Consider the following 22,468-nt stretch of genomic DNA (forward strand, 5'->3'; position numbering starts at 1 on the left):
TGCTGGGCAGACAGAGTGTCTGACAACATGTCATGTGACTGTCCAATTGTCTCCAACGAGAAAAACTTTCCCATGCACGATTTATACACGAACTGATCTTGATCAAGCAAACGAAGGAAGCACGCAGCGCAATGGCACTACGGGACGAACTTCTTAAGTCAATATGGCATGCTTTTACAGCGTTGGATTTGGACAAAAGCGGGAAAGTTTCTAAATCTCAGTTAAAGGTATGATTGTTAACCGAGTAACCCGAACCACTTGTTTCCTTCATTATTTAACCAGATGTTCTTACCACGCACAAGCAGGAAATTATATGCGCACTCGGCTAAGCGCTCCACTTGTTGACTCCTTGACCGAGTGCCGTGGGAAAGAAGTGTACGTTGGACTGTAAGTCTTGCGGAGTGTAGCTCACCTGGTAATAATGACTTAAGATGAGCACTGGTTGTCTACACAGTCTGGGTTTGGAATAATTCTCTCAAATACAGTGCCTTGAGTAAGTAATGTGACAATGAAGCATTTCCCCCCCTTCTTTTGGCTCTACACTCCAGAATTTGGATGTTAAATCAATCAGTTACCATTAGCATTTATTTGATGGTGTTTGTGTACATATTGTTTTCACCATTCAGAAATGGCCACTCTCAGTACCGTTGTTGACAAACCTCATTGCTAGCTAACATCTGCTGCATAAGCATCTAGCATAATCCTGTCTATATTTTATTGCCAATTAGCTAGCGATGGTTTTTCACTATAGTTGTAAGTTAATTGTTTTGCATTGGTTTCAGAGATAGAATATTGTCAGAGGTTAGTCGTAATGCGTACATGGTATTTAGTGATTTTTTAATGTAATTAGTTTGTGGTTAATTTGACATTAGATGGCTAGTTGGCTAATGTCTAGGTCCTTAATTATCAGAAAATGTTATGGTAAAAATACACATTATTACACATTGTTAACATTATTAAATATGATAGGCACAAACACAGTAATGTGTTCATTTATTTGGTGCATTCATTTGATACTTTTTTTTTTGGTTCGCAGACCCTCACTCTGCTCATAAGCCTAGTGAGTGATTATTTGGTCAGATTTGGGTTTGGTTAGATCTCAATCTTTTCAGAGTACATAAATCGACCTTTGATGTTTTCACAATAGTCCTCTTAAAAATGAATGGGTTGTAAAGTGGTACTTTGGTTGGCAATTTTGCTATGGGGCCAAATATGTAATGGTTCCATATGTGATGTGTTCTATCATTTCCAGTCGCATGTCGCCACCCCTACTTAGCATATGATGACCATATTAGTAAAAAACCCCAAAAAACTTACATAGGCTGTTTTTGGATTTTAACAAATGTTCTATCCATTTCTTTGTCGCTCATCATTGGGAGTTAAGACACAAACTGAAAATGATGGAGCAAGTCATATATGTACATTTTGTCAAGGAACATAAATCTGAAAATGAAAGGTTTGTAAAATAGTGGTACCGTCAGTGGCCATTTTGAAAAATGACTGCTATGTCCCCCCAAAGGGCATCCATATGTAAATCTGTTCATGGTACATAAACCTACCTCTGTGCCAAATTTGGTGCTTTTGTCAAAAAGTGAACAATTCCTTCAAATATTACTGCTTCACTATGATAATTACCCCTCCCAGAAACATATGTTTTTCTCACTACTCTATTAAGCAGAGATTAAGTCAGTGTGGGCACATGGCTAGATTGAAAACAACTTTATCTGTGTGCTACAATGTGAAGTCCTGATAAAGTTATTTTCAAAAACCACACACACCGTCTACCAGCTAGTGTGTGAAATCCTGGTAAGGAGTATGTTTTTGTTGCTGCAGGTGCTCTCTCATAACTTGTGTACAGTGATGAAGATCCCTCACGACCCAGTGGCCCTTGAGGAGCACTTCAAAGATGATGACGAAGGCCCCGTCTCCAATCAAGGTTACATGCCCTACTTGAACAAGTTCATTTTGGACAAGGTAAGGCTAGTAACTATGAACACCCCTGGCCATATTCACTATTATATGGAGGTATTCTGCTGTTTTGTGTTCCCACTGCTGATGTCAGAAAGGGTCACTGAAGTGCCTGATGGGCATTGTTTTGTTGCGAAAGTATTTCCTTTTTCCAATGTCATAAAAGGGATGCCATGGTGACACACAGGCATGCTTTTGCGGTTTTCATAAAGGGTTTGTAATACATACAGTACATCCAGGTAGTTCCTTTGTTACATCACAACCAACCTCCCCCAACATTCCCCACAGGGGACAGAAACCCCAATCTCCCATACTGTAGGCTTGCATTAAAACTGCTTGGTTTTCAATATGTGATTGAGGTGAGCATGGTGGCTGCAGGCAGCTAATTCATCTGATTAAAACATACAAGTATGCATTTAAGTTATGCAAAGTATACAAAATGTGAGCAAACTTACTGGGAGATTCAATCAGTTAAGTGTAAATTGCCGGTTATGTCACCTCAGGCTAGTTAGGAATTTCACCTCATTGTTTTTTCTTGCAGTAGCAATTTTAATCTGGCAAACTGAGGAGCATGTTTCGAGTCCAACTTTGTTTAATGTTTCTGGCACATTCCACCGGGGCCAACTTCTGGAAATATTGATAAACTGTATTGAAAAATAATGGGCTCAGATGAGAGATTTGTACAGTTGTCCCCTCGGGGTGTGGCCTCTTTGGAGTGATGCTGTACCGATAATTTGGTCATCGTCTGCTGATATCACACAGGGTTACCATGGTGAGAGTTTGGAATTCCTTGAGATGTAATAAAGGTTACCTCAGCAAGAGTTTTGTATTCTTTTCACCATAAAAGGTGGTTCTATGGTAAATCTTAGATATTCTTGCTTTTGTCATAAATAGTTACTAAGGCTAGTTTGGCGAGTTTGGAACTAGAAAAAGAAGTTCTTCAAGAAACTTTGTGGCCTTGCAAAGTCTTGATATGGCAGTGGATACAGTTTAAAGTTGGATTGCACTGTCAAGATTAAGAGGAGTAGCGTTTTGAATATGACCATAGCAACAGTATGCTCTTCATTGAAGCCACTGTTAATTTATGCAACTTAAAAAGTCTAAATTAGTGTAAAAAATCTGAATGAATGTTTTTTTCCAGACAAGTCAAGTTACACAGGTCTGGACATTTAAGTTAATAGGTTAAGCGGTTTAGGCTGTGCATGCAGTGGTATAGGCATGATTACGATTTCATGGAAATTCTAGTAAAGCTCAAAGTGTAAATACTATCACAAATATGAATAAAAGTTATTTAAGTGGAGTTCGTCTACACATTTTAAAGTTGAATTGGGCGGAAATAGTGTAAATACTATTTAAAAAAATGGACAGATGGATGAATATAGAAAATAGATGCTGAAAATGTTTTACAATGTATGTTACAGCAAGTACATTGGTTCAACCCACACCGCATCCTTTTCTGTTAACTCTGCTCGTCACTTACTCAAGCACTCATTCCTCAAGTGCCTTGAAGAGGTTTCAGGAACAGATAGATGCCCTTACCAGACAAGGTTATTCAAGGCCTCCAACGTGTGTGTGTGTGTGCGTGTGTGTGTGTGTGTGTGTGTGACCACCAAGACCTCTATATAGCACAAATAGTGCTGTCAGACAAGATAGACCCTCATTAAGGTAGGCAGACAGACAGTCTCCCATTTTGGACTCATTCTCAGGCTGTGTGGAGCACAGCATTCCTCTTAGCCAACTGACCCTGTAGAATCCTGGAATGCATTGTTAATCAGGAGCTGTGATGTCAGAAGAGGAAGAAAAGAGAGTATGGCTAAACAAACAGAGCTCCAAAGTAGTTCACGGCTGTGAACTTGTGACCTGCGTATATGAAACACTGCTGTGGTTTAGTTATATCCCCCATTCATGTCTTACTTCTGCATGTGTCTTTATTTATAGTTAGCAAGCTGAGGGTTTCTGTGTTATTCTCTCTTGTTTGCCTAGTTAGTATTCACCCAATAGTTTTATATTGTGGCTATAAATCATGTTTCCAATGTTATGTATGTTATATGTACACTCACTAAGCACTTTATTGGGAACACCTCTGGGGAATGTTTTTTTGGCACACTTTGGGCACGTTAATACCAATCAATCATTGCTTGAATGCCACAGCCTATTTGAGTATTGTTGCTGACCATGTACATCCCTTCATGGCCACGATCTACCCATCTTCTAATGGCTACTTCCAGCATGATAATGCACCATGTCACAAAGCAAAAGTCGTCTCAAACTGGTTTCATGAACAGGACAATGAGTTCAGTGTTCTTCCCAGTCACCAGATCTGAATCCAATAGAACACCTTTGGGATGTGGTAAAACGGGAGATTCACAGCTTGAAAGTGCACCTGAAAAATTGTAGTTGTGTTTGGGCTAGGGGTAGTTGGGGTAGGAGTAGGGGTAGTTACCCAGGTCACTCTTGCGGGCGATGACGGTGTCACAGTGGGGGCAGTGGAACTTGGCCACGTTCTCCGTGTGTTTCTGCAGGATGTGCATCTTCATGGTGCCGCTCTGGGTGAAGCGGGCGTGGCAGATGTAACACTTGTACGGCTCTCTCTCTCCTGGGACACACAGAGCGAGGACAGGCAGGAGAGGAGGGATCTCTGTCATAACCGCTCACACACTGACAGGCTTACCGACCTGAAACTAGATTCTAGATTTATATTCATTTACCTTTTAAAAAAAGCAGACATTAAATCAATGAAATGCCACTTAGACATAAGTATGAAGCACCTTAAACACACAGCATTATGACCCGTATATTAAAGCAAAACAATCATGTCATCATGGACCAGAATCTCAAAGGAAATGTTTTCAACTTCTTGTGGAATCAATGCCACGAAGAATTGAGGCTGTTTTGAGAGCAAAGGGAGGCCCTACCCAGTATTAGTATAGTGTTCCTAATAAAGTGTTCAGTGAGTGTACATACAATATATGATTATAACATGTTTGACATGATACACAGTAGATACCCTTTATTGTGATCCATCCATGTCAGTGTCACCCAACCATGTCACTTTTCTCTCCTACTTCTTTGCCCACAGTCATCTTTGTGTGATGTGACAAAGGTTCGAGGTGTCAGCCTCCTTCAGCGCCCAAGGACAGTGATAAGACTTTGTTTAGAGACCTGCAGGACTCGTTACGCCGGTGAATGCTAATGAACATGGGTGTCTGGAGGAGAGAGAGGCAGCTCTGGGTGCTGCAGGGGCTTTCACAAGGCCCTCATTGTTGAGGTGCAAGGAATGGGAGAGTGGTAGGGCGGGAGGGAGGTAGAGAGGGAGAAAGGCGGAGAGACGGAGAAAGAGAGGCAAAGGGAGCTACTGCCACAGACTGCACTGGCTAGGACTGAGAGAAAACTAGACAAGCATGACAGTGTTGTGAAACAGATGAGAGCTGCTCTTTCATAACAATCACACTTTCACAACTTGTATAGCTGAGCTCCCTACCGCGTCTGTTACTATCTCATAGGGTTAAACAGCATTTCTCATGATGTGTTATTCTTGGCTCATCCACAACAACAACATCTCTTGAAACAGTGTCTGCTAATAGTCTGCTAACGGTTACTCCATAGTACAATTACCAGATTCTTTACCTGTTGTAAAATATTCTCTTGTGTTAGGGAGAAGGCAATTACAGAGACATCCTACCAGGATGATAATAGAAATGTTTTTGTCCTGGTTTTCCATAGATGTCCATCTTCCCATTTTGGTGTTTTCATAGATTTGTCAGCTTGAGCTTATATGTCCAATCATAGTTTTAGATATTCCTAAAGATATAGCTGTGCATTTGCATTTCAGTGCCTCTCTCGCATTTCTGTTTAGCTGTTATCTTTGACTATTTTCTCATAGTTGAGCAGTGTTATCTTTGTTGTTGTCTACCATGACTTGTGTCCTTTGGAGTGAGCTAATACTGTTCTGTCTTAACCCTGAGTTATGAAATATGTAGATATGAGATATGTATCCTCCTCCGTATGCCCCAAACTGAACAGCTAAAATTAATGTTATTGTAATGCCCTAGTGCCTTGACGTTAGTTTGAACGTTGTGTCAGGTTGTTGGGACTGTCTTCTGGCCCAGTGCTACTGTGGGTACGGATGTGCTCCTAATCTCTATGATTATACGGTCAGCTTGCCAATAGTTTCTATGGAGACGCCAGTGTTCACTACTAGAAGAAAACATTTACCCTCTGCAGCACTGATTGTACTTTCATGAAGGGTTCTCCTCCCTCTCTGCGCTGGAATTGAGGATAAGAAACAAAAATACAAGACACCTTTCTCTCCTCTCTCACCCGGTCTTGTTAATTTGGTTGGATTAATGTGTTTTCTCGTTAAACTTCTATGCTGTAGAGCACCTGCCATTAAAGAAAAACTGGCATCACAAAGAGAGGAGTGAAAGCGTCCTTTATACATTGCCTGCTCAAAGACACTTTTTATTCTCAATACATACAAATCCCAGACTTAGGCCAAATGACCTCACTACAGAACTGTTCTTAACTGCAGGTCCAGGACAACTTTGACCGGCAGGACTTTAACAGAATGTGCTGGGTCCTGTGCGCCAGGAAGAACCTCAACAGAAGCAACCTTCTCATCTCTGACGAGGATGCCTTCAAGATCTGGTGCATTTTCAACTTCCTGTCTGAGGATAAATACCCACTGGCGATAGCCACTGAGGAGGTGAGATTGAAAGGCGCGTACAAACAAATTGTCCTCAAACCCTCAATACCCAGATGGAAAAGCCCTCAGCAGTGGAGAGTGTCAGCAGGTTCAAGTTCCTCGGTGTCCACATTACTGAGGACCTAACATGGTCACACCACACCCACACAGTGATCAGATCCTGTTATTTCATGAAAATCTGCTGATAAAAATATCTGTCATCTGCACTTCTGGTGTGGTGGCTTGCTGAATTCCGGCAAAGTCAGAATATACAATACAGACACTTAACCAAAGTTCAGAATATGAACTTACTGTCAATACTTTATATCTGCAAATGTTTGACCATACATTCATATACAACATATAAGTCGCCCCTATATGTCATACATTATTACAATATGATGGCCACATTCAGGTGTGTCAGAATGTAGGAAGTGCAAGTCATGTAAGGGACACATACAAATTGAGTATTTATTATAGAGCTTTAATAAATCTTTTTCATAGGGGTTCAACATGGCTCGTACTAGCTCTCGTATGTGGCATATCCTGAAAGGAATATAAAGCTATGCAAAAGGTTAGGTTGATACTTAACAGATTAAAACCCATTTGTTCTATCAGTGTGAAGGCAGTATGACACAGAATGTTTTTATTTTCCTTATTGGATATTTTAGATACCCTCATTAGCACTCACAATGGACAACATAAGAGAGTAGTGTGAATGTGCGTGAGAGTAGATTGTGGCTAAGGATTGTTGTTGAGATCCTGATTCAATGTTACATTTACTGACCGTTTAGGAGAAACACCCTCTCTATTGCTCAACATGACTCACAGTAAAGGAAGTTAGCAGCTTCCTGTAAAACTACAACACAGCAGGATTTATTGTTGGGCATAACTGACATTAAACTTCATTTTAGGAACTGTTTGCACATTGTGCAAGGAACTGTGGAGTAACCATATAAACCCTAATCATATACAAATATTTGGACCAATTTGGGTGACCAGTAGCTTTTTCCCCTTTGCTCAGCATGGAAAATCATGATCCACCTGGATTGTGACATATTGTGCATGTTTTTGTGAATGTGCATGTTTGTATGTGTGCGTATGTTTGTGTATCATTGTGTCCTCCCCGTCCACTCAGATCGAGTATTTCCTACGGAAGCTGACGGAGGCCATGGGAGGCAGCTGGGTGGAGGAAAGGTTTGAGGACTACAAGCTGGAGCTGAACAACAAGCAGCATTCCCTGAACGCCTGGGAGATGATCGACCTGGTCGGCAAAGGACACTTCAGCAAGGGCATGGACCGCCAGACCCTCTCCATGGGCATTACAGAAGTGTTCCAGGAGCTGATTCTAGACGTGCTCAAACAGGTTGGTGACACTGTGGAGATCAAACTACTATCCCCCATGGCTGATTGACAACACCCAACCAGTGTTACATAGCTGTGGAGGGAAAAACCGGAGGATGGGGTCATCGTAATGCATAGAATGGAATGAGGAATGGTTTAACACCATTCCATGCATTACAATGGGCCCGTCCTCCTATTTCTCCCTCCACCAGCCTCCACTGTTACATGTTACAGTAGTATAATACAGTGATCGTATATAGTATATTGTAGCATAGATGAAGCTTTGAGAGGGACTAACTCACACTTACCATGGTGTAGCAGTGTATACTCTATAACAGTGGTTCTCAACTGGTCTGGCCTTGGGACCCACATTTTCCCATGGTCATTAAGTCGCGACCCACTTATAGAATTCAAACCAAGCAAATGTATTCCTCAAAAATGAACATCATATGAACATCATAACTGTAAATATAACATAAAACATAATACTGTAAATATAACAAATAAACATAAAATAAAATATAAATATAAATGAACATAAAATATATTTATTTATTTAAGAGATCTGTAAATATATATATATATATATATATATATATATATATATATATATATATATATATATCATCTCTCTGAGTAGGCCTACTAAACGGGCTGTTTTCACTCAACAGGCATTTTGGGAAGCTAATGAGAGAGTTGGGAATGTGCTTTGTTCCTGATAAGACTTTCAAAGTCTGGGGTGATGGTAGACAGAGCTACTCTCAGATCATGCTCAGTGTCCAACCTGTTCCTCTGCTTTGACTTGAGCTGGACCAAAGTTGAGAAGCCACTTTCGCACAGATAGGTAGTGCTGAATGGTGGGAGGATTTTGACTGCATGGGTGGCGAGGGACGGATACTCTCCCATTACTCTCCCAACCACTGCTTTTTGCATCGAGAGGCACACACACAATTACATCGTTGCACCTGAACTGGGGGAGGCTTACCTCACCGAATTTCCTTTTCAGCGTCCGATGACATGACAGCTCCACCAGCTGATTCTCTTCATTGCTTGGCAACGTGACGCTTTCCATGTCGATTCCGAAGAGGTCAGGTATCCAGTGATCATCTCCATGTTTCTCCGGGAAGTAGTCGTGAAACCGAGCTTGGAGTTTAGTGAGATGCGCTGTAATAATTCGTTTCAGGGCATTTTTGTCCACTGTGTCCAGCTGTTGTGCTTCATGACAAGCGTTGGGAAACATGTCAAGTCTGTCTTTGGATACCTGATTTTTCCACAATGCGATCTTATTTTTGAACGCAGCGATTTTGTCAGACTGTATTGTGTCCCCTCCCTTGCATAGACACGTTTAATGTGTTGAGGTGCTCGAACACATCAGAAAGATACGCAACTCATGCGAGACAGATTTCGTTGTCAAACAGCTCAGTATACGGAGACTTATTCTCTGAAAGGAAGGCTGCGATTTCTGAAAAGCGTGAAACACCTTTCCCCTCGATAGCCAGCGAACTTCCGAGTGATACAACGCCTGTACGTGCTCAGAACCCAGGTCTTTGCACAGATTTGTAAAACACTGACTGTTCTTGGCACTCCGTTTAATGTGGTTCACCACTTTGACGACATCTTTCAATGTTTCATCAAGCAATGGCACCATATCCCTGGCTGCTAATGCCTCTCGATGCAAAAAGCAGTGGTTCCAGGTCGCATTTGGTGCCCTCTCAAGAATTCTCTTCACCACCCCTAAATGTTTCCCGGTCATGGAGACAGCGCCATCAGTTGTGATTCCCAAGCACTGTTCCCAGTTCAGGCCCACCGAACCCAAGTACAAATCCACAGTGCTGAAAATGTCCTCTGCCTTGTGGTAGGGAGATCTCTACTGCAGAGAAATTGCTCCTGTAAGTCTCCCTCCCGCACATCTCACATAAATAAGTAAAATCGCATGGCTAGCAATATCCGTGGATTCATCCATCTGTAAGGCATAGTAAGCGCTTGCCTGGATGCGTGCTGTGGTCCGTTGTTTTGTCACCAGACATTTCTTCAATGCGCCTACCTATGGTATCATTCGACAGTGGTATGATCTTCAGCTTATCCGCCGCCGATTGATCTGGCACCTGTCTGACCATGTCCATTGCTGCAGGTAAGAGAAGCTCTTCTGCTATTGTGTGGGGTTTCTTGGCCTTTGCAATACGGTGAGCTACGTGGTATGATGCGCGGAGTGCCTGTTCTTGTTTTGAACATGATGCTGTTAGGCACTTCTGCGATGCCCTCAGCTCATGGAGTCGTCTTTCAAAGTACTCGACTGGTTTGTCTTTGCACGTAGGATGTTTCGTTTCTAAATGACGTTTTAATTTAGATGGCTTCATGCTCTCTTGTGCGAGCACTTCCATACATACCACACACTGTGGTTTCAGTTCCTTTTTGTCCTCTGTGTATGTAAATACAGTGCCTATAGAAAGTCATCATACCCCAGCCTGAAATCAAAACCCATTTAAAAAAAACCTTTTTTTTTTTTTTTAGATTAGATTCAACTTTATTGTCATTGTGCAGAGTACAAGTACAGAGACAACGAAATGCAGTTAGCGTCTAACCAGAAGTGCAAAATAGCAGAAAGTGCAATGAACAGTATTTACAGGTAGTGCAATATATGATCAGTAGTAGTGCAGTATAATATAGCAGTGCAGTATAGCAGTATATGAGTAACAGTAGCATTATAGCAGAATAAATAGTTACAGTATGAACAGTGTAGCAGCATATGAGCTGTATGGGTAATGCAGTCTAGCAGTATATATGTATTAACAGTAGCATGAGGTAGATAGCAGAATAAATATAAATATGGAATGCCGTATAAACAGGTATGTACAGTATGTGCAGTAGTATTAAGAAAATATAAGGATATGTGCATTATGTGCAGTATGAACAGTATGGACAGGTATGTACAGAAGAGCAGTGGTATGAGTAAGAGCAGGGGAGGGGAGGGGAGTAATAGTGCAATAGTGCAATTGTCCGGGGGGGGGGGGGGGTTGCAGGGGTAGTAGGTTGTCAGGTCGGTGCAGTGTTCAAGTTCAGTAGGGTGACAGCCGCAGGGAAGAAGCTGCCTCTGAACCTACTGGTTCGGGTGCGGAGAGACCTGTAGCGCCTCCCGGAGGGGAGTGGGGTGAAAAGTCTATGGTTGGGGTGAGAAATGTCCTTGACGATGCTGCGTGCCTTACGCAAGCATCGTTTGCCCTGGACAGCCTCGATGGAGGGGAGTGAGGAACCGGTGATGCGTTGGGCAGTTTTCACCACCCTCTGCAGTGCTTTCCGGTCCGATGCCGAGCAGTTGCCATACCATACTGTGACACAGTTGGTAAGGATACTCTCGATGGTGCAGCGGTAGAAATTCACCAGGATCTGAGGAGACAGATAGACCTTCTTTAGTCTCCTCAGGAAGAAGAGACGCTGGTGAGCCTTCTTTATCAGGGTGGAGGTGTTGAGGGTCCAGGAGAGGTCCTCAGAGATGTGGACACCCAGAAACTTGAAGCTGGTGACTCGCTCCACCTCAGTCTCGTTGATGAGGATGGGGGTGTGTGCGCCAGCTTTAGACTTCCTGAAGTCCACAATGAGTTCTTTGGTCTTCTTGGTGTTGAGAGCCAGGTTATTGTCGTTGCACCACACTGTTAGGTGCTGGACCTCCTCCCTGTAGGCCGACTCATCGTTGTTGCTGATGAGACCGATCACCGTTGTGTCGTCTGCAAACTTAACAATGGTGTTTGAGCCATGTACAGGTGTGCAGTCGTAGGTGAAGAGGGAGTAAAGGAGGGGGCTCAGCACACAGCCTTGTGGAACGCCGGTGTTCAGGATGAGGGTTGAGGAGGTGTGGTTGTGAAGCCTAACAGACTGCGGCCTGTTGGTCAGGAAGTCTAGAATCCAGTTGCAGAGGGAGGGGTTGATGCCCAGTTGCCTGAGTTTGGAGATCAGTTTGGAGGGGATGATGGTGTTGAATGCTGAGCTGAAGTCAATAAACAGCATTCTCACATAAGAGTTAGTCTTGTCGAGGTGGGACAGGGCGGAGTGAAGTGCCGTTGAAATGGCATCCTCTGTACAATCTTTATGTACAAATTTAGCCATACAACATCAAACTAATGAAAAAAAAGGCAACAGTTCTGAAAATGTATACAAAATTTAAAACAACAATAACAGGGTCATCAGTCCCCTGATTTAATGCTTTGTAGAGCCACCTTTTGCTGCAATTACAGCCATCAATCTGTTTGGATATGTCTCTACTAGCTTTGCACACCTATATTGGAGAATATTTGCCCATTCTTCCTTGCAGAATTGTTCGAGTTCAGTCAAATTCCGTGGTGAGCGGCGATGGACTGCTCTCTTCAAGTCCATCCACAGATTTTCTATCGGATTTAAGTCAGGGCTCTGACTTGGCCACTCAAGGACATTCACCTTTCTATCCTTAAGCCACTGCGTTGTTCTTTTGGCGGTATGTTTAGGATCGTTGTCGTGTTGGAAGGTGAATGACCTGCCCATCTTCAGCTGTCTAGCAGAGGGACGCAGGTTGTCCTCAAGAATTTGGGTGTACTTGACAGCATCCATTTTCCCTTCAATCCTGACCAGTTGCCCAGTCCCCGCTGAAGAGAAACATCCCCACAACATAATGTTGCCACCACCATGCTTCACAGTAGGTATGGTGCGTTTTGGGTGGTGTGCTGTGTTTGGTTTTCACCAAACATAGTGCTTGGAGTTCAGTCCAAAAAGTTCAATCTTAGTCTCGTCTGACCATAAAACCTTTTTCCACATGGCAACAGAATCTTCCAGGTGTGTTTTTGCATAGCACAAACGAGACGAAGTGTGGCACTTTTTCAGAAAAGGCTTCTTTCTTGCTACCCTGCCATACAGGCCAGCTTTGTGTAAAGCTTGTGAGATTGTTGTCACATGCACAGACAGACCAGTCCCAGCCATAAAGACTTGTAAGTCCTTCAAAGTTGCCTTTGGCCTCTTGGTAGCTTCTCTGATCAATGTCCTCCTGGCTCAGTCATCCAGTTTGGACGGATGGCCTGATCTAGGCAAGGTGTTGGTGGTGCCATACGCCTTCCACTTCTTAATGATGCTCTGAACGGTACTCAGAGGGATAGCTAAAGCCTTCGAAATCTTTTTGTAGCCTTCACCAAACTTGTGCCTTCCTACAACTTTATCCCGGAGGCCTTTTGAAAGTACTTTTCCAAACATGGTGAATTCTTTGCAGAACCATGCAATTCTAGTAGTGTAATCCTCAAGAAACAGCTGGTTTTATTCTGAAGTAATCAAAACCACTACAATTGATGTCAGGTGGAGGGCAATTAGCCTGGTGTTTGATCTGGAAGTTGATTGGTTGCACCTGAGCAAGTTTATAATGGTATACTCGTAAGGGGCTGATCACTTCACCAAACCAGGTATTTCACAAATTAATGTGTAATAATTGTCCAGAATTTTTAAAATGTTTATTTTCACTTTGATGATGAGGGTTATAATGTGTACATACAGCTCAAAAAAGTTAGATTTGTATTTATTTTAATTTCCAGGGTGTAATGTGACAAAAGGTAAAGATTTCACAGGGTATGATGACTTTCTATAGGCACTGTACATATGACATAATCGGGGTCATACTTGCGCTTTGCCAGTTAGCTACTGCTCAAATGGTGCGAATGTGACCATCGCAACGGCTAGCCCGTTTTGTTCACGCATGTCTGTCAAAATAAAAGTTTGACATCAAATAGCTAAGCACTAGAACTATTTTTGGCCTTTCTAGTGTTAAAATAAAAGTTTTGTTTTTTTACCACACACCCCGCAACCCACTTTTGGGTCGCGACCCACCAGTTGAGAAACACTGCATTATACCTGTGCCCAAATTCCCCCACTCCTCCAAGCCTCTATAATGGTGCACAATCATCTCATCATCATCATTGGTATATGGGCACAAATCTATAAATACCAATACAGGCTATCAACATATCAATTGAAATATGAACATACTGTACATTTACATTTAATTGTTTTTTAATTATTACATTATTTCATTTAGCAGACACTTTTATCCAAAGCGACTTACAATAACTACCTTTTGTCAAGTAAGTAAATCAACTATACGTCAGTCATCGTAAGTAAATCCTTTGAACAAGTGCAACAGTGCTAGAGAAAGGAAGAAAACAAGTTAGTTATTTTTTTTTATGTAGACAGAAACTTGTCATAACTATGGATGGGCTATAAGGAACTAGACATAGATATGACCCCATGTAAAGTAGCAGCCCTATAACACTGATTATGATGATTTGAGCGCATGGTCAAATTAAACTACTTGGACGTCACAATTTATTTCATAGCCTCTTCATTTCTACTGTCACAGGGCTACCTGATGAAAAAGGGCCATAAGCGGAAAAACTGGATGGAGCGCTGGTTCCTCCTGCGGCCCAACTCCATCTCCTACTATGTGAGTGAGGACCTGATTGAAAAGAAAGGTGACATCGCATTGGATGGGAACTGCTGTGTAGAGGTAGGGATTCATCCCTTCAAACGATGCTCACAACACTTAAGGCTCATGGTTTCACAGTACATCTATTAATATGAATTCCTTTGTGAAGATGTTAGCAAGTCTTTCTTGTCATTTCAGTCATTACCGGATAAGGAAGGAAAGAAATGCCTCTTCTTCGTCAAGTGCACTGACAAAAGCTTTGAGATCAGCGTGTCAGATAAAAAGAGGAAGCAGGAATGGATTCAGGGTAAGAGAAGTGATTGCATTCGTCATATTTATTTATATTTATTATTTATTCGTCATGTTAATTTCCTATTCTGTATATCCTGTACTGTATCACTAGACTATTATGAGTTGGAATTGTGGATCATGGTTATTAATGTGTTTCACAATTCTGTCTGAACATTAGTACAGTAGTGAAAACTCCTGAACCCACTACTAGATCCCCCCCGCACCAGGAGACCAGTGTGATTGCCTCCCTGGACCATTTCCACCATTTTGAAGAACTCCATCTGATTGAATCACAGCACCTGACCCCCTGTTCGTCTGTCCTCTCCCCAGCCATCCAGACGTGTATCAGCCTCCTGAGGTTGGGCCGGCCGGCACCCCATCGAGAGTCCCGTCAGAAGCGGCGGGAGCTGAGGCAGAAGCAGCAGGCAGAGCAGGAGGAGCTGGAACTCAGGATGAGGGAGCTGCAGACTGCCAATGAGAACAAGCAGAACGAACTGGAGGCCATGAGGAAGGTGAGCTAAACCCAACACCTCAGCCTCGAACTTGGACCTTCTGAATTGCAAACAGACACGACAGCCCTCATAAAACACTGCTTTAGTCAGGTATACCACTGACATTTCAGAAGAAGTTTGATGGAGCTCTGATACGAGTGTGCAAACTGTACAGGATGTACATCAATACAGGATGTGCAGAGGATTTGTTTAAGAAAACTACTTTCCAAAAGAGATGTTTTTGCTTGCTTGTTAACGGGTTATGGCAAAAGCTTAATCTAACAGGCATGCCCAACACTGTACTCTGTGTTAGCCGACCACCACCACCATCAATGGCCAGACAATGCGATTTTACTAGCGGGCATGTCCTTTGCTCTTGATCATGGAGGATCAAGCAAGATAAAGGGTTACTTGCTGCTATTGCTGCCAGAGACGTACACCAGGATAGTACGATTGCAAACGGAGACTTCAGGATGGTGTTTGGCTTGCCCAAGACCTTGTAGAATGTGTATCTGGGGAAGGGGGGTAGGGGGGTGTGTGTAACAAATAGTAAAGTTTCTGCACATAACTCCAAAAATTCACTGTGGCAGCATTACAATGATGGTAGTAGTACCAACAACACCCATCACAACATTTCAAAGCTTTCACTTGCACAATTGACTGTACAGATAGGTGAATATGCATTATGATTGCCCACTGAAAGTAATTGATGGTGAAGCCTTACTTCTTCAATGGCCATTGTGACAGAGCTCTCATAGACGTGACCCATGACCAGTCATTCCAAGCTCACGCGTGACAACAACGCCATACAGTGAGTGTAGCCCGGGGACAATCATCAGATTTACTGGGGCCTATGACAACAATTTCCCTTTGTCTGAGCTTTCATTGTGCCGTACTCAATGTATAATGAATGAATGAACAACAGTGTCCCATTGAGGTGCAAGTCCCTGTCCCTCATACTCCCCAGTACAGAACAGGTCTGTGAAGACACAGGCCTGGCTGGGACCTCAAGGGTCATCCCCTTAACCCTGGTTTACATGTAAACAATAGCCACTCTGTCTTCAGCTGATCTCCTCACTCCCTGCCATAATGAGTGAGTAACGAGGAGAGTCTAATGAAAAGTCACAGAGTCATGGCAAGAGTCAAATAATGATTCATCATGACACTTAAGAGTAGATTCATTAGCTGTTTTTACTGGTTTCAATTTCTGGTCCATTTCAATTTGCTTTGTTAGAGATGGTTGCAGGACAGAGTAGATTGTCACTGGTGTACAATGTATCTGGCCAGGTTATTTTCTCTCTGGTTGGTCTAAATAAACATTCTTCCTTTTGTCTCTGCTTCCTGTTATGCGTGGTCAGGATGACAATCGAACTGTGTATGTACCTGATGGCTGCCACTGCCTTTTTGTTTCTACAAAGAGCTGCTTAGACAAATGTAATCGTTAATGTTCAGAGAATGTTGATTTCACTTCTTTATTTATGAAGTGTAACTGAAAGTAGTCTCATTCCCAGACACTTCCACCCAAATGCACGAAAGGTCTGGTGGACCAACGCGTTAAACTTTCATTAAGCCAATAGAAAGGCCGTTGAAAAAGGACAGAGCATAGCTATTGGCTTAATTGGCTTAATCTACCAACCAATCATCTCTAACAACACCTTCCCCCGAAACCTCCCCCCTATTTACGTCCCCCTGGTATGCATTTGCTGACTCTGCAACAGTTTGATCTACCAGGCATGGCCAACACCTTGGCTGTTGTCCTTGGCTGTTGATCGTGGAGGATCAAGAAAATGTTGCAAGATAAAGGGGTACTTGCTGTGATAGCTGGCAAAGACGAACACCAGCATGGTGTTTGGCTCGACCGAGACCTTCACAGCAATCAATGGAGAAGCCATTGCAGAGCCCTGTGTTTCGCAAATGTCTAGTTGGAATCATGGTGGAAGGAGTACACACTGTGGTCCTATGGTTAGTATAGGCTAGTATAGTAAGGTATAGTAAGTAAGGTGTTGTAACTAGCTATCTCTGTTTGCAGTTATAATGTTTCCTAGTCTTCTTCTCTACTGGCTATTGCAGCAAGTAGGCTAACTTAATGAATTTGTCATTTATCTTGACGTGATCATTCTTGACAGCAACGGACATAGCTTAAACTAATAAAATGGGATTATCTGGCCATGGTGTTGGTGGTCTTGTGGTCCCCTGTGGCTCAGTTGGTAGAGCATGGTGCTAACAACGCTTAGGTTGTGGGTTCGATTCCTGCTCGGACGATATATACTGAAATGTATGCACTCACTGCAATGTAACGTCAGCTAAATGGCATATATATAATTAATGGTCTGTTTCTACATGACTTCCCACTTTCATCTCCTCGGTGAAGCCATTATTAGCTAGCTCGCTATGTCCTTGTGAACTAGTTGTGATCTAGATAGCTAGAAGGTATTGTTTTTTTTTCTCCCTTTGTGCCCATACCTCAACTCTTGCAGTTGTGTGATTTGCTCAAATTAAATTATGACAAATACTTCCCTCCCAAAGTCCCTCCCATATAATTATATGACCACTCCCACTAAGGTTAAGGTCAAACTAAAAGTAAAGATAATCTATTTTTGTTTTAAGTGGAGAGGCCTTTGCCCATAATCTTTGCACACAATAATTAAATGAAGTACAAGCATGTTATTTTCTGTCAGGCCCCTCATTACATTTGACAAGTGTTATTCATCACCCTTGAAATAGAGGAGAGTATATTTTTGTGTGCATACATTGTTCACCATCATGCTGTTTACCATTTAATAAATAAAATTGTCCTTGAACAGTTGTAAGTGATACTATGATACTACTACTCCTGTGCCCTTTCAGCTCAGCAGGCCATTCTTGACCTTCAGCAGTAATTGACTTTTTTTTCAAGCCTCAGTTCTTGAACTAAGTAAATAAATAGGCCTTTAGTTTCTGTGCCCTGAGTATTTGGAACAACCTTCAAAACATACTCATATTAGATTCTCTTGTGTAACTTGGTCAGTTTAAGACCTTGATAAAGGATCTGTCACCCGAGCAATGTACATGTTTTAATTGATTATATTGTAAATTCAATTTGTAATAATGGAATTATTAATGAACTGTATTATGTTTGTAATTCTTAATGTGCACAATTGTTTCATGTCTCTTTTTTGGAGGAGCCCTGCTTACAGACCTCAGTCTCAGTAGGACCTCAGTCTCAGTAGGACCTCAGTCTCAGTAGGATCTCCCTGCCTAAATAAAGGTATAATAATGAATCATTGTCCCCCTCTGCTATTGGTCAGCAACTGGAGGAGGCAGCGGCCAATGCAGAAGAGGAAGAGCAGAGACGTCTGCAGACCCAGACTGAACTACAGGACCGCTACAGAGTGGACCTGGAGAGAGAGAAAATGGTAGCTGCCTGACCTACCTAAAAACCCAGTGGTCAAATTACTTCCTATGACATCAAATGTTCATGAGTCTATTAATCTTTCTCTCAGGTCAATGTCTGTTGTATTTGAGGAAGTAGCTACATATGTTACTTCTGCATTTTGGTTATTCATGGGAAAATTAATACGCGCACACACACACACACACACACACACACACACTTACAGTATATCAAGGCTTTACATGACACATCCTCCACTCTTTGTTACAAGGACAATTCATTCAATAATTGTTTACATAATGATGATTATGGGGTCTGAAAAAACGTATGTCACACATTATTACAGAACACTGACAGTCTGAGCAAAAAACAAGTACTGCATAACATAGATATATTGAGTTAAGCCAGTGATATTTAATGCCTTATTTGACTAAATGGGTCCTCAGGTGCGTCAGCAGATGGAGGAGCAGGTGGCTCAGAAGTCGTGTGAGCTGGAGCAGTACCTGCAGCGTGTCAAGGAGCTGGAGGACATGTACCACCGCCTGGAGGATGCGCTAGAGGATGAGAGAGGTGCCAGGCAGGATGAGGAGACAGTCCGCAGACTCCAGGCCCGGTGAGTATGACAGACAGACAGACACATATGCATGCAAGCACATATACACAGACAAGCGCGCAGGCACACACACACTTTAACACACATGCATGCAAGTACACACACACACACACACACACACACACACAGGCAGGCATGCTGGCATACACACATCCACACACGGAAACATGTGCACATGCTTGGAAGCACAGAGGCAAGCACATTTCCTTCCTTCCTTTGTGCTGACATTTGTGCACTCTGGACCCAGCACTTTCCACATCACATTCTTGAATGGGGATTGGTGCGTGCGTGCGTGTGTGTGGTGCATAATGTTGTGTGTTTGTGTGTTATATGTATGTCTGTATAGATTACTGGAGGAGGAGGCTGCCAAGCGGGCGGAGTTGGAGCAGATCCACCTCCACCAGCAGAGGGCGATCTCTAAGACAGAGGCTGAGAAACAGGAGCTGGAGAAGGAGAGGCTGGCCAAGGAGAGCGCCCTGCAGGCCGCCATGCTGCAGCTAGAGCAGCTGGAGAGCGAAAGGCAGGGGGTGCTACAACAGTATCAGGTGAGACCTACAGTGTAGGAGTGCTAGAGGCTCAAGCAACATACAGGTTCAGATAGATGGGGGGTTCTAGAGAATGCTCAGTTGAGATGTTTAGGAGCGCCACTGCAGGGGTGCTAGAGAAGTACAAGGTGAGACATGCAGTAGGTAGGATTTTAATCCCTGAACACTTGAAACGCGCCGCCGTGCCATCTACGCAGTGTGAAGTGCTGCCGAAAGCCACCACAAGGTGGTGAGAAGAGCTGTGAAGGATGTTTGAAAAGAGAATGGCTTGCCTTATTAGCTTGCGTTATCAGATAGATTGGCAAAATCGAGTTTATTATTGCAGCTCATGAATTACAGAGATGAAGAGTGGAAATGGTTTAGAAATAATTAATCTCTTCATGGGCACTTCATAAAATCATGTCAGACATGGAATATACATTCACTGAGCACTTTATTAGGAACACTATACTAATACTGAGTAGGGCCTCCCTTTTCTCTCAAAACAGCCTCAATTCTTCGTGGCATTGATTCCACAAGATGTTGGAAACATTCCTTTGAGATTCTTGTCTATGATGACATGATTGCATCACACAATTCCTGCAGATTTTTCAGGTGCAATTTCAAGCTGTGAATCTCCCGTTCTACCACATCCTAAAGGTGTTCTATTGGATTTAGATCCGGCGACTGGGAAGGCTACTGAAGAACACTGAACTCATTATCATGTTCATGAAACCAGTTTGAGATGACTTTTGCTTTGTGACATGGTGCATTATCATGCTGGAAGTAGCCATTAGAAGATGGGACAATTGTGGCCAAGAAGGGATGCACATGGTCAGTAACAATATTCAAATAGGCTGTGTCATTCAAGCGATGGTTGATTGGTATTAACGGGCCCAAAGTGTGCCAAGAAAACATTCCCCACACCATTACACCACCTCTACCATGAGAAGGTGTACAGGTGTTTCTAATAAAGTGTTCTGTGAATGTATAATCGGAAATTATCAAGAAAAAGATTTTAAAAAGGTGGCTCTAATCATCCGCTGTGCGTGCTCTCCATCCTCTTTGGTGAGAGAGGCAGTCGGATATTTTTTGTGACGAATAGGACTATTGAGAGGCTGTGTTGGTAAACCATTATTGATTTAATTTGGCCACGTCTCTCTCTTCAATATCTTGCACAGAAGAGGCATGTCTTTTTTAATATACCTGATGCTTTAAAAATGCAAATGAATACAAATACGATTTACACAAATCATCAATATATGCTAGAACTGAAGCATCAATGAAGTATTAGCTAATGATCTGACATGGTCTTCTTTGTGTGCTCCTCTGTTTCTGTGTGTATGGTTTGGGTGTGTAAGGAGGTGATGAAGAAACTGGAGGATGCAGCCAATAACACCAGGAGCTGGAAGCACAAGGTCGCCCACCATGAGGGCTTGATACGCCTCATTCAACCAGGTAACCACACAATACACAATTTCTCCTCCTCCATTTCTCTCTCTCTCTCTCTCTCTGTTATTATAAAAGTTACTGTAGAGTACACCCTTTCTTTCTATTTTCATATTTTGGTGTGTTCCTGTTTCGGTTTGCCAGGTTCAAAGGGGCCTCAGAAGATCACCAACTGGGGTCCGGCAGCCTTCACAGAGGCAGAGCTGAGTCTAAGGGAGAAAGAATGGCAGGAGAGGAAGAACCGACCCACCCAGACCGAGTAGACCCCCACCCCCAAGCCATTCAAACCAGACCTGGGTTCAAATTGTATTTTAAAATACGTATCTGTGCTTGATTGAGTTTGTCTGGCACAATGGAATCAATGGAATAGTCACACAATTCCAAGCTCTGCCCACCTAGCACTACAGCCAGGGTCAAGCAAAACGCTCAAATTATCTTAGCGAATGTAAAATACCTTTAGACCTAGGTCTGCTCACAACACCCACATGGTTGATGGAAATGTTTTCTTCTTTTGGCTATATAGGTTCAAGTAGAGATTCTCAGCTTTGATGTTATGGTATTTGTGTACATATTGGTTTCACCATTTACAAATGACAACATTTTATACATAGTCCCATTTCAGGGCACCTAAGGTAATGGTAAAATTGGCTTGACAGGGGTTTCTGTTTAGTCAGGTGTATTCTGTCCCATTGTTTGTGCAGGCATAAGAGAGCTATCAAAGTTTAATATTGATTCTAGACTCAGTGTTTGCCTTTTGAGCAATGGATGTCTGTCAACATGAGAATCAAATAGGTGTCAATGAAAGTCAAGAAACATAGCCAAACCCTTAGACTTGTCAAAAAATTAACAGTTGGGTACATTATTAAAAATAAAAATAAGTCACTGGTGATCCCAGCAATTGCAAACAGGCTGGTAGGCCATGGAAGACTTCTACAGTGGATGACCGAAGAATGCTCACCATAATTAAGAAAACCCCCAAAACAACTGTCCCACAGATCAGGAACACTCTCCAGGAGGTCTGTGTGAATGTGTCAGAGACTACCATCCGCAGAATACGTCACCAGCAAATGTATCCAAATTCACTGGATGGCACCTACAGTAAGACAATGACCCAAAACATACTGCCATAGCAACTATGGGATTTTTCTGGGCTAAAAAGTGGAAAGTTCTTGACTGGCCAAGTCAATCCTCAGATTTGAATCCAATTGAACATGCATTTCATTTCCTGATGATAAGATTTTAGGCAAATGGACCTAAAAACAAACAACTGAAGATGTACAGAGAAAATACTGTCAGACTTC

The 22,468-nt window shown here is 42.6% G+C and overlaps 1 protein-coding gene across 2 annotated transcripts; it reads left to right on the plus strand.

Annotated features, from left to right (window-relative positions):
- The first annotated feature begins 96 nt into the window (after positions 1-96).
- Positions 97-21,447, plus strand: swap70b (switching B cell complex subunit SWAP70b). Of its 2 annotated transcripts, none has more exons than XM_083667182.1 (12): positions 97-227; positions 1,834-1,974; positions 6,500-6,673; positions 7,791-8,018; positions 14,361-14,507; positions 14,625-14,733; positions 15,048-15,229; positions 18,496-18,603; positions 19,028-19,194; positions 19,541-19,739; positions 21,080-21,176; positions 21,312-21,447. In XM_083667182.1, the coding sequence occupies exons 1-12, from the start codon at positions 132-134 to the stop codon at positions 21,428-21,430; spliced, it is 1,767 nt and encodes a 588-aa protein (XP_083523308.1). In that variant the 5' UTR covers positions 97-131; the 3' UTR covers positions 21,431-21,447. The 2 variants fall into 2 exon arrangements, with proteins under 2 accessions (XP_083523308.1, XP_083523309.1); XM_083667183.1 differs by lacking the exon at positions 97-227 and adding an exon at positions 407-493.
- The last annotated feature ends 1,021 nt before the right edge of the window (positions 21,448-22,468 follow it).

The sequence above is a fragment of the Argentina silus genome, assembly GCF_951799395.1.
Source record: "Argentina silus genome assembly, chromosome: 3".
NCBI classification, from domain to species: domain Eukaryota; kingdom Metazoa; phylum Chordata; class Actinopteri; order Argentiniformes; family Argentinidae; genus Argentina; species Argentina silus.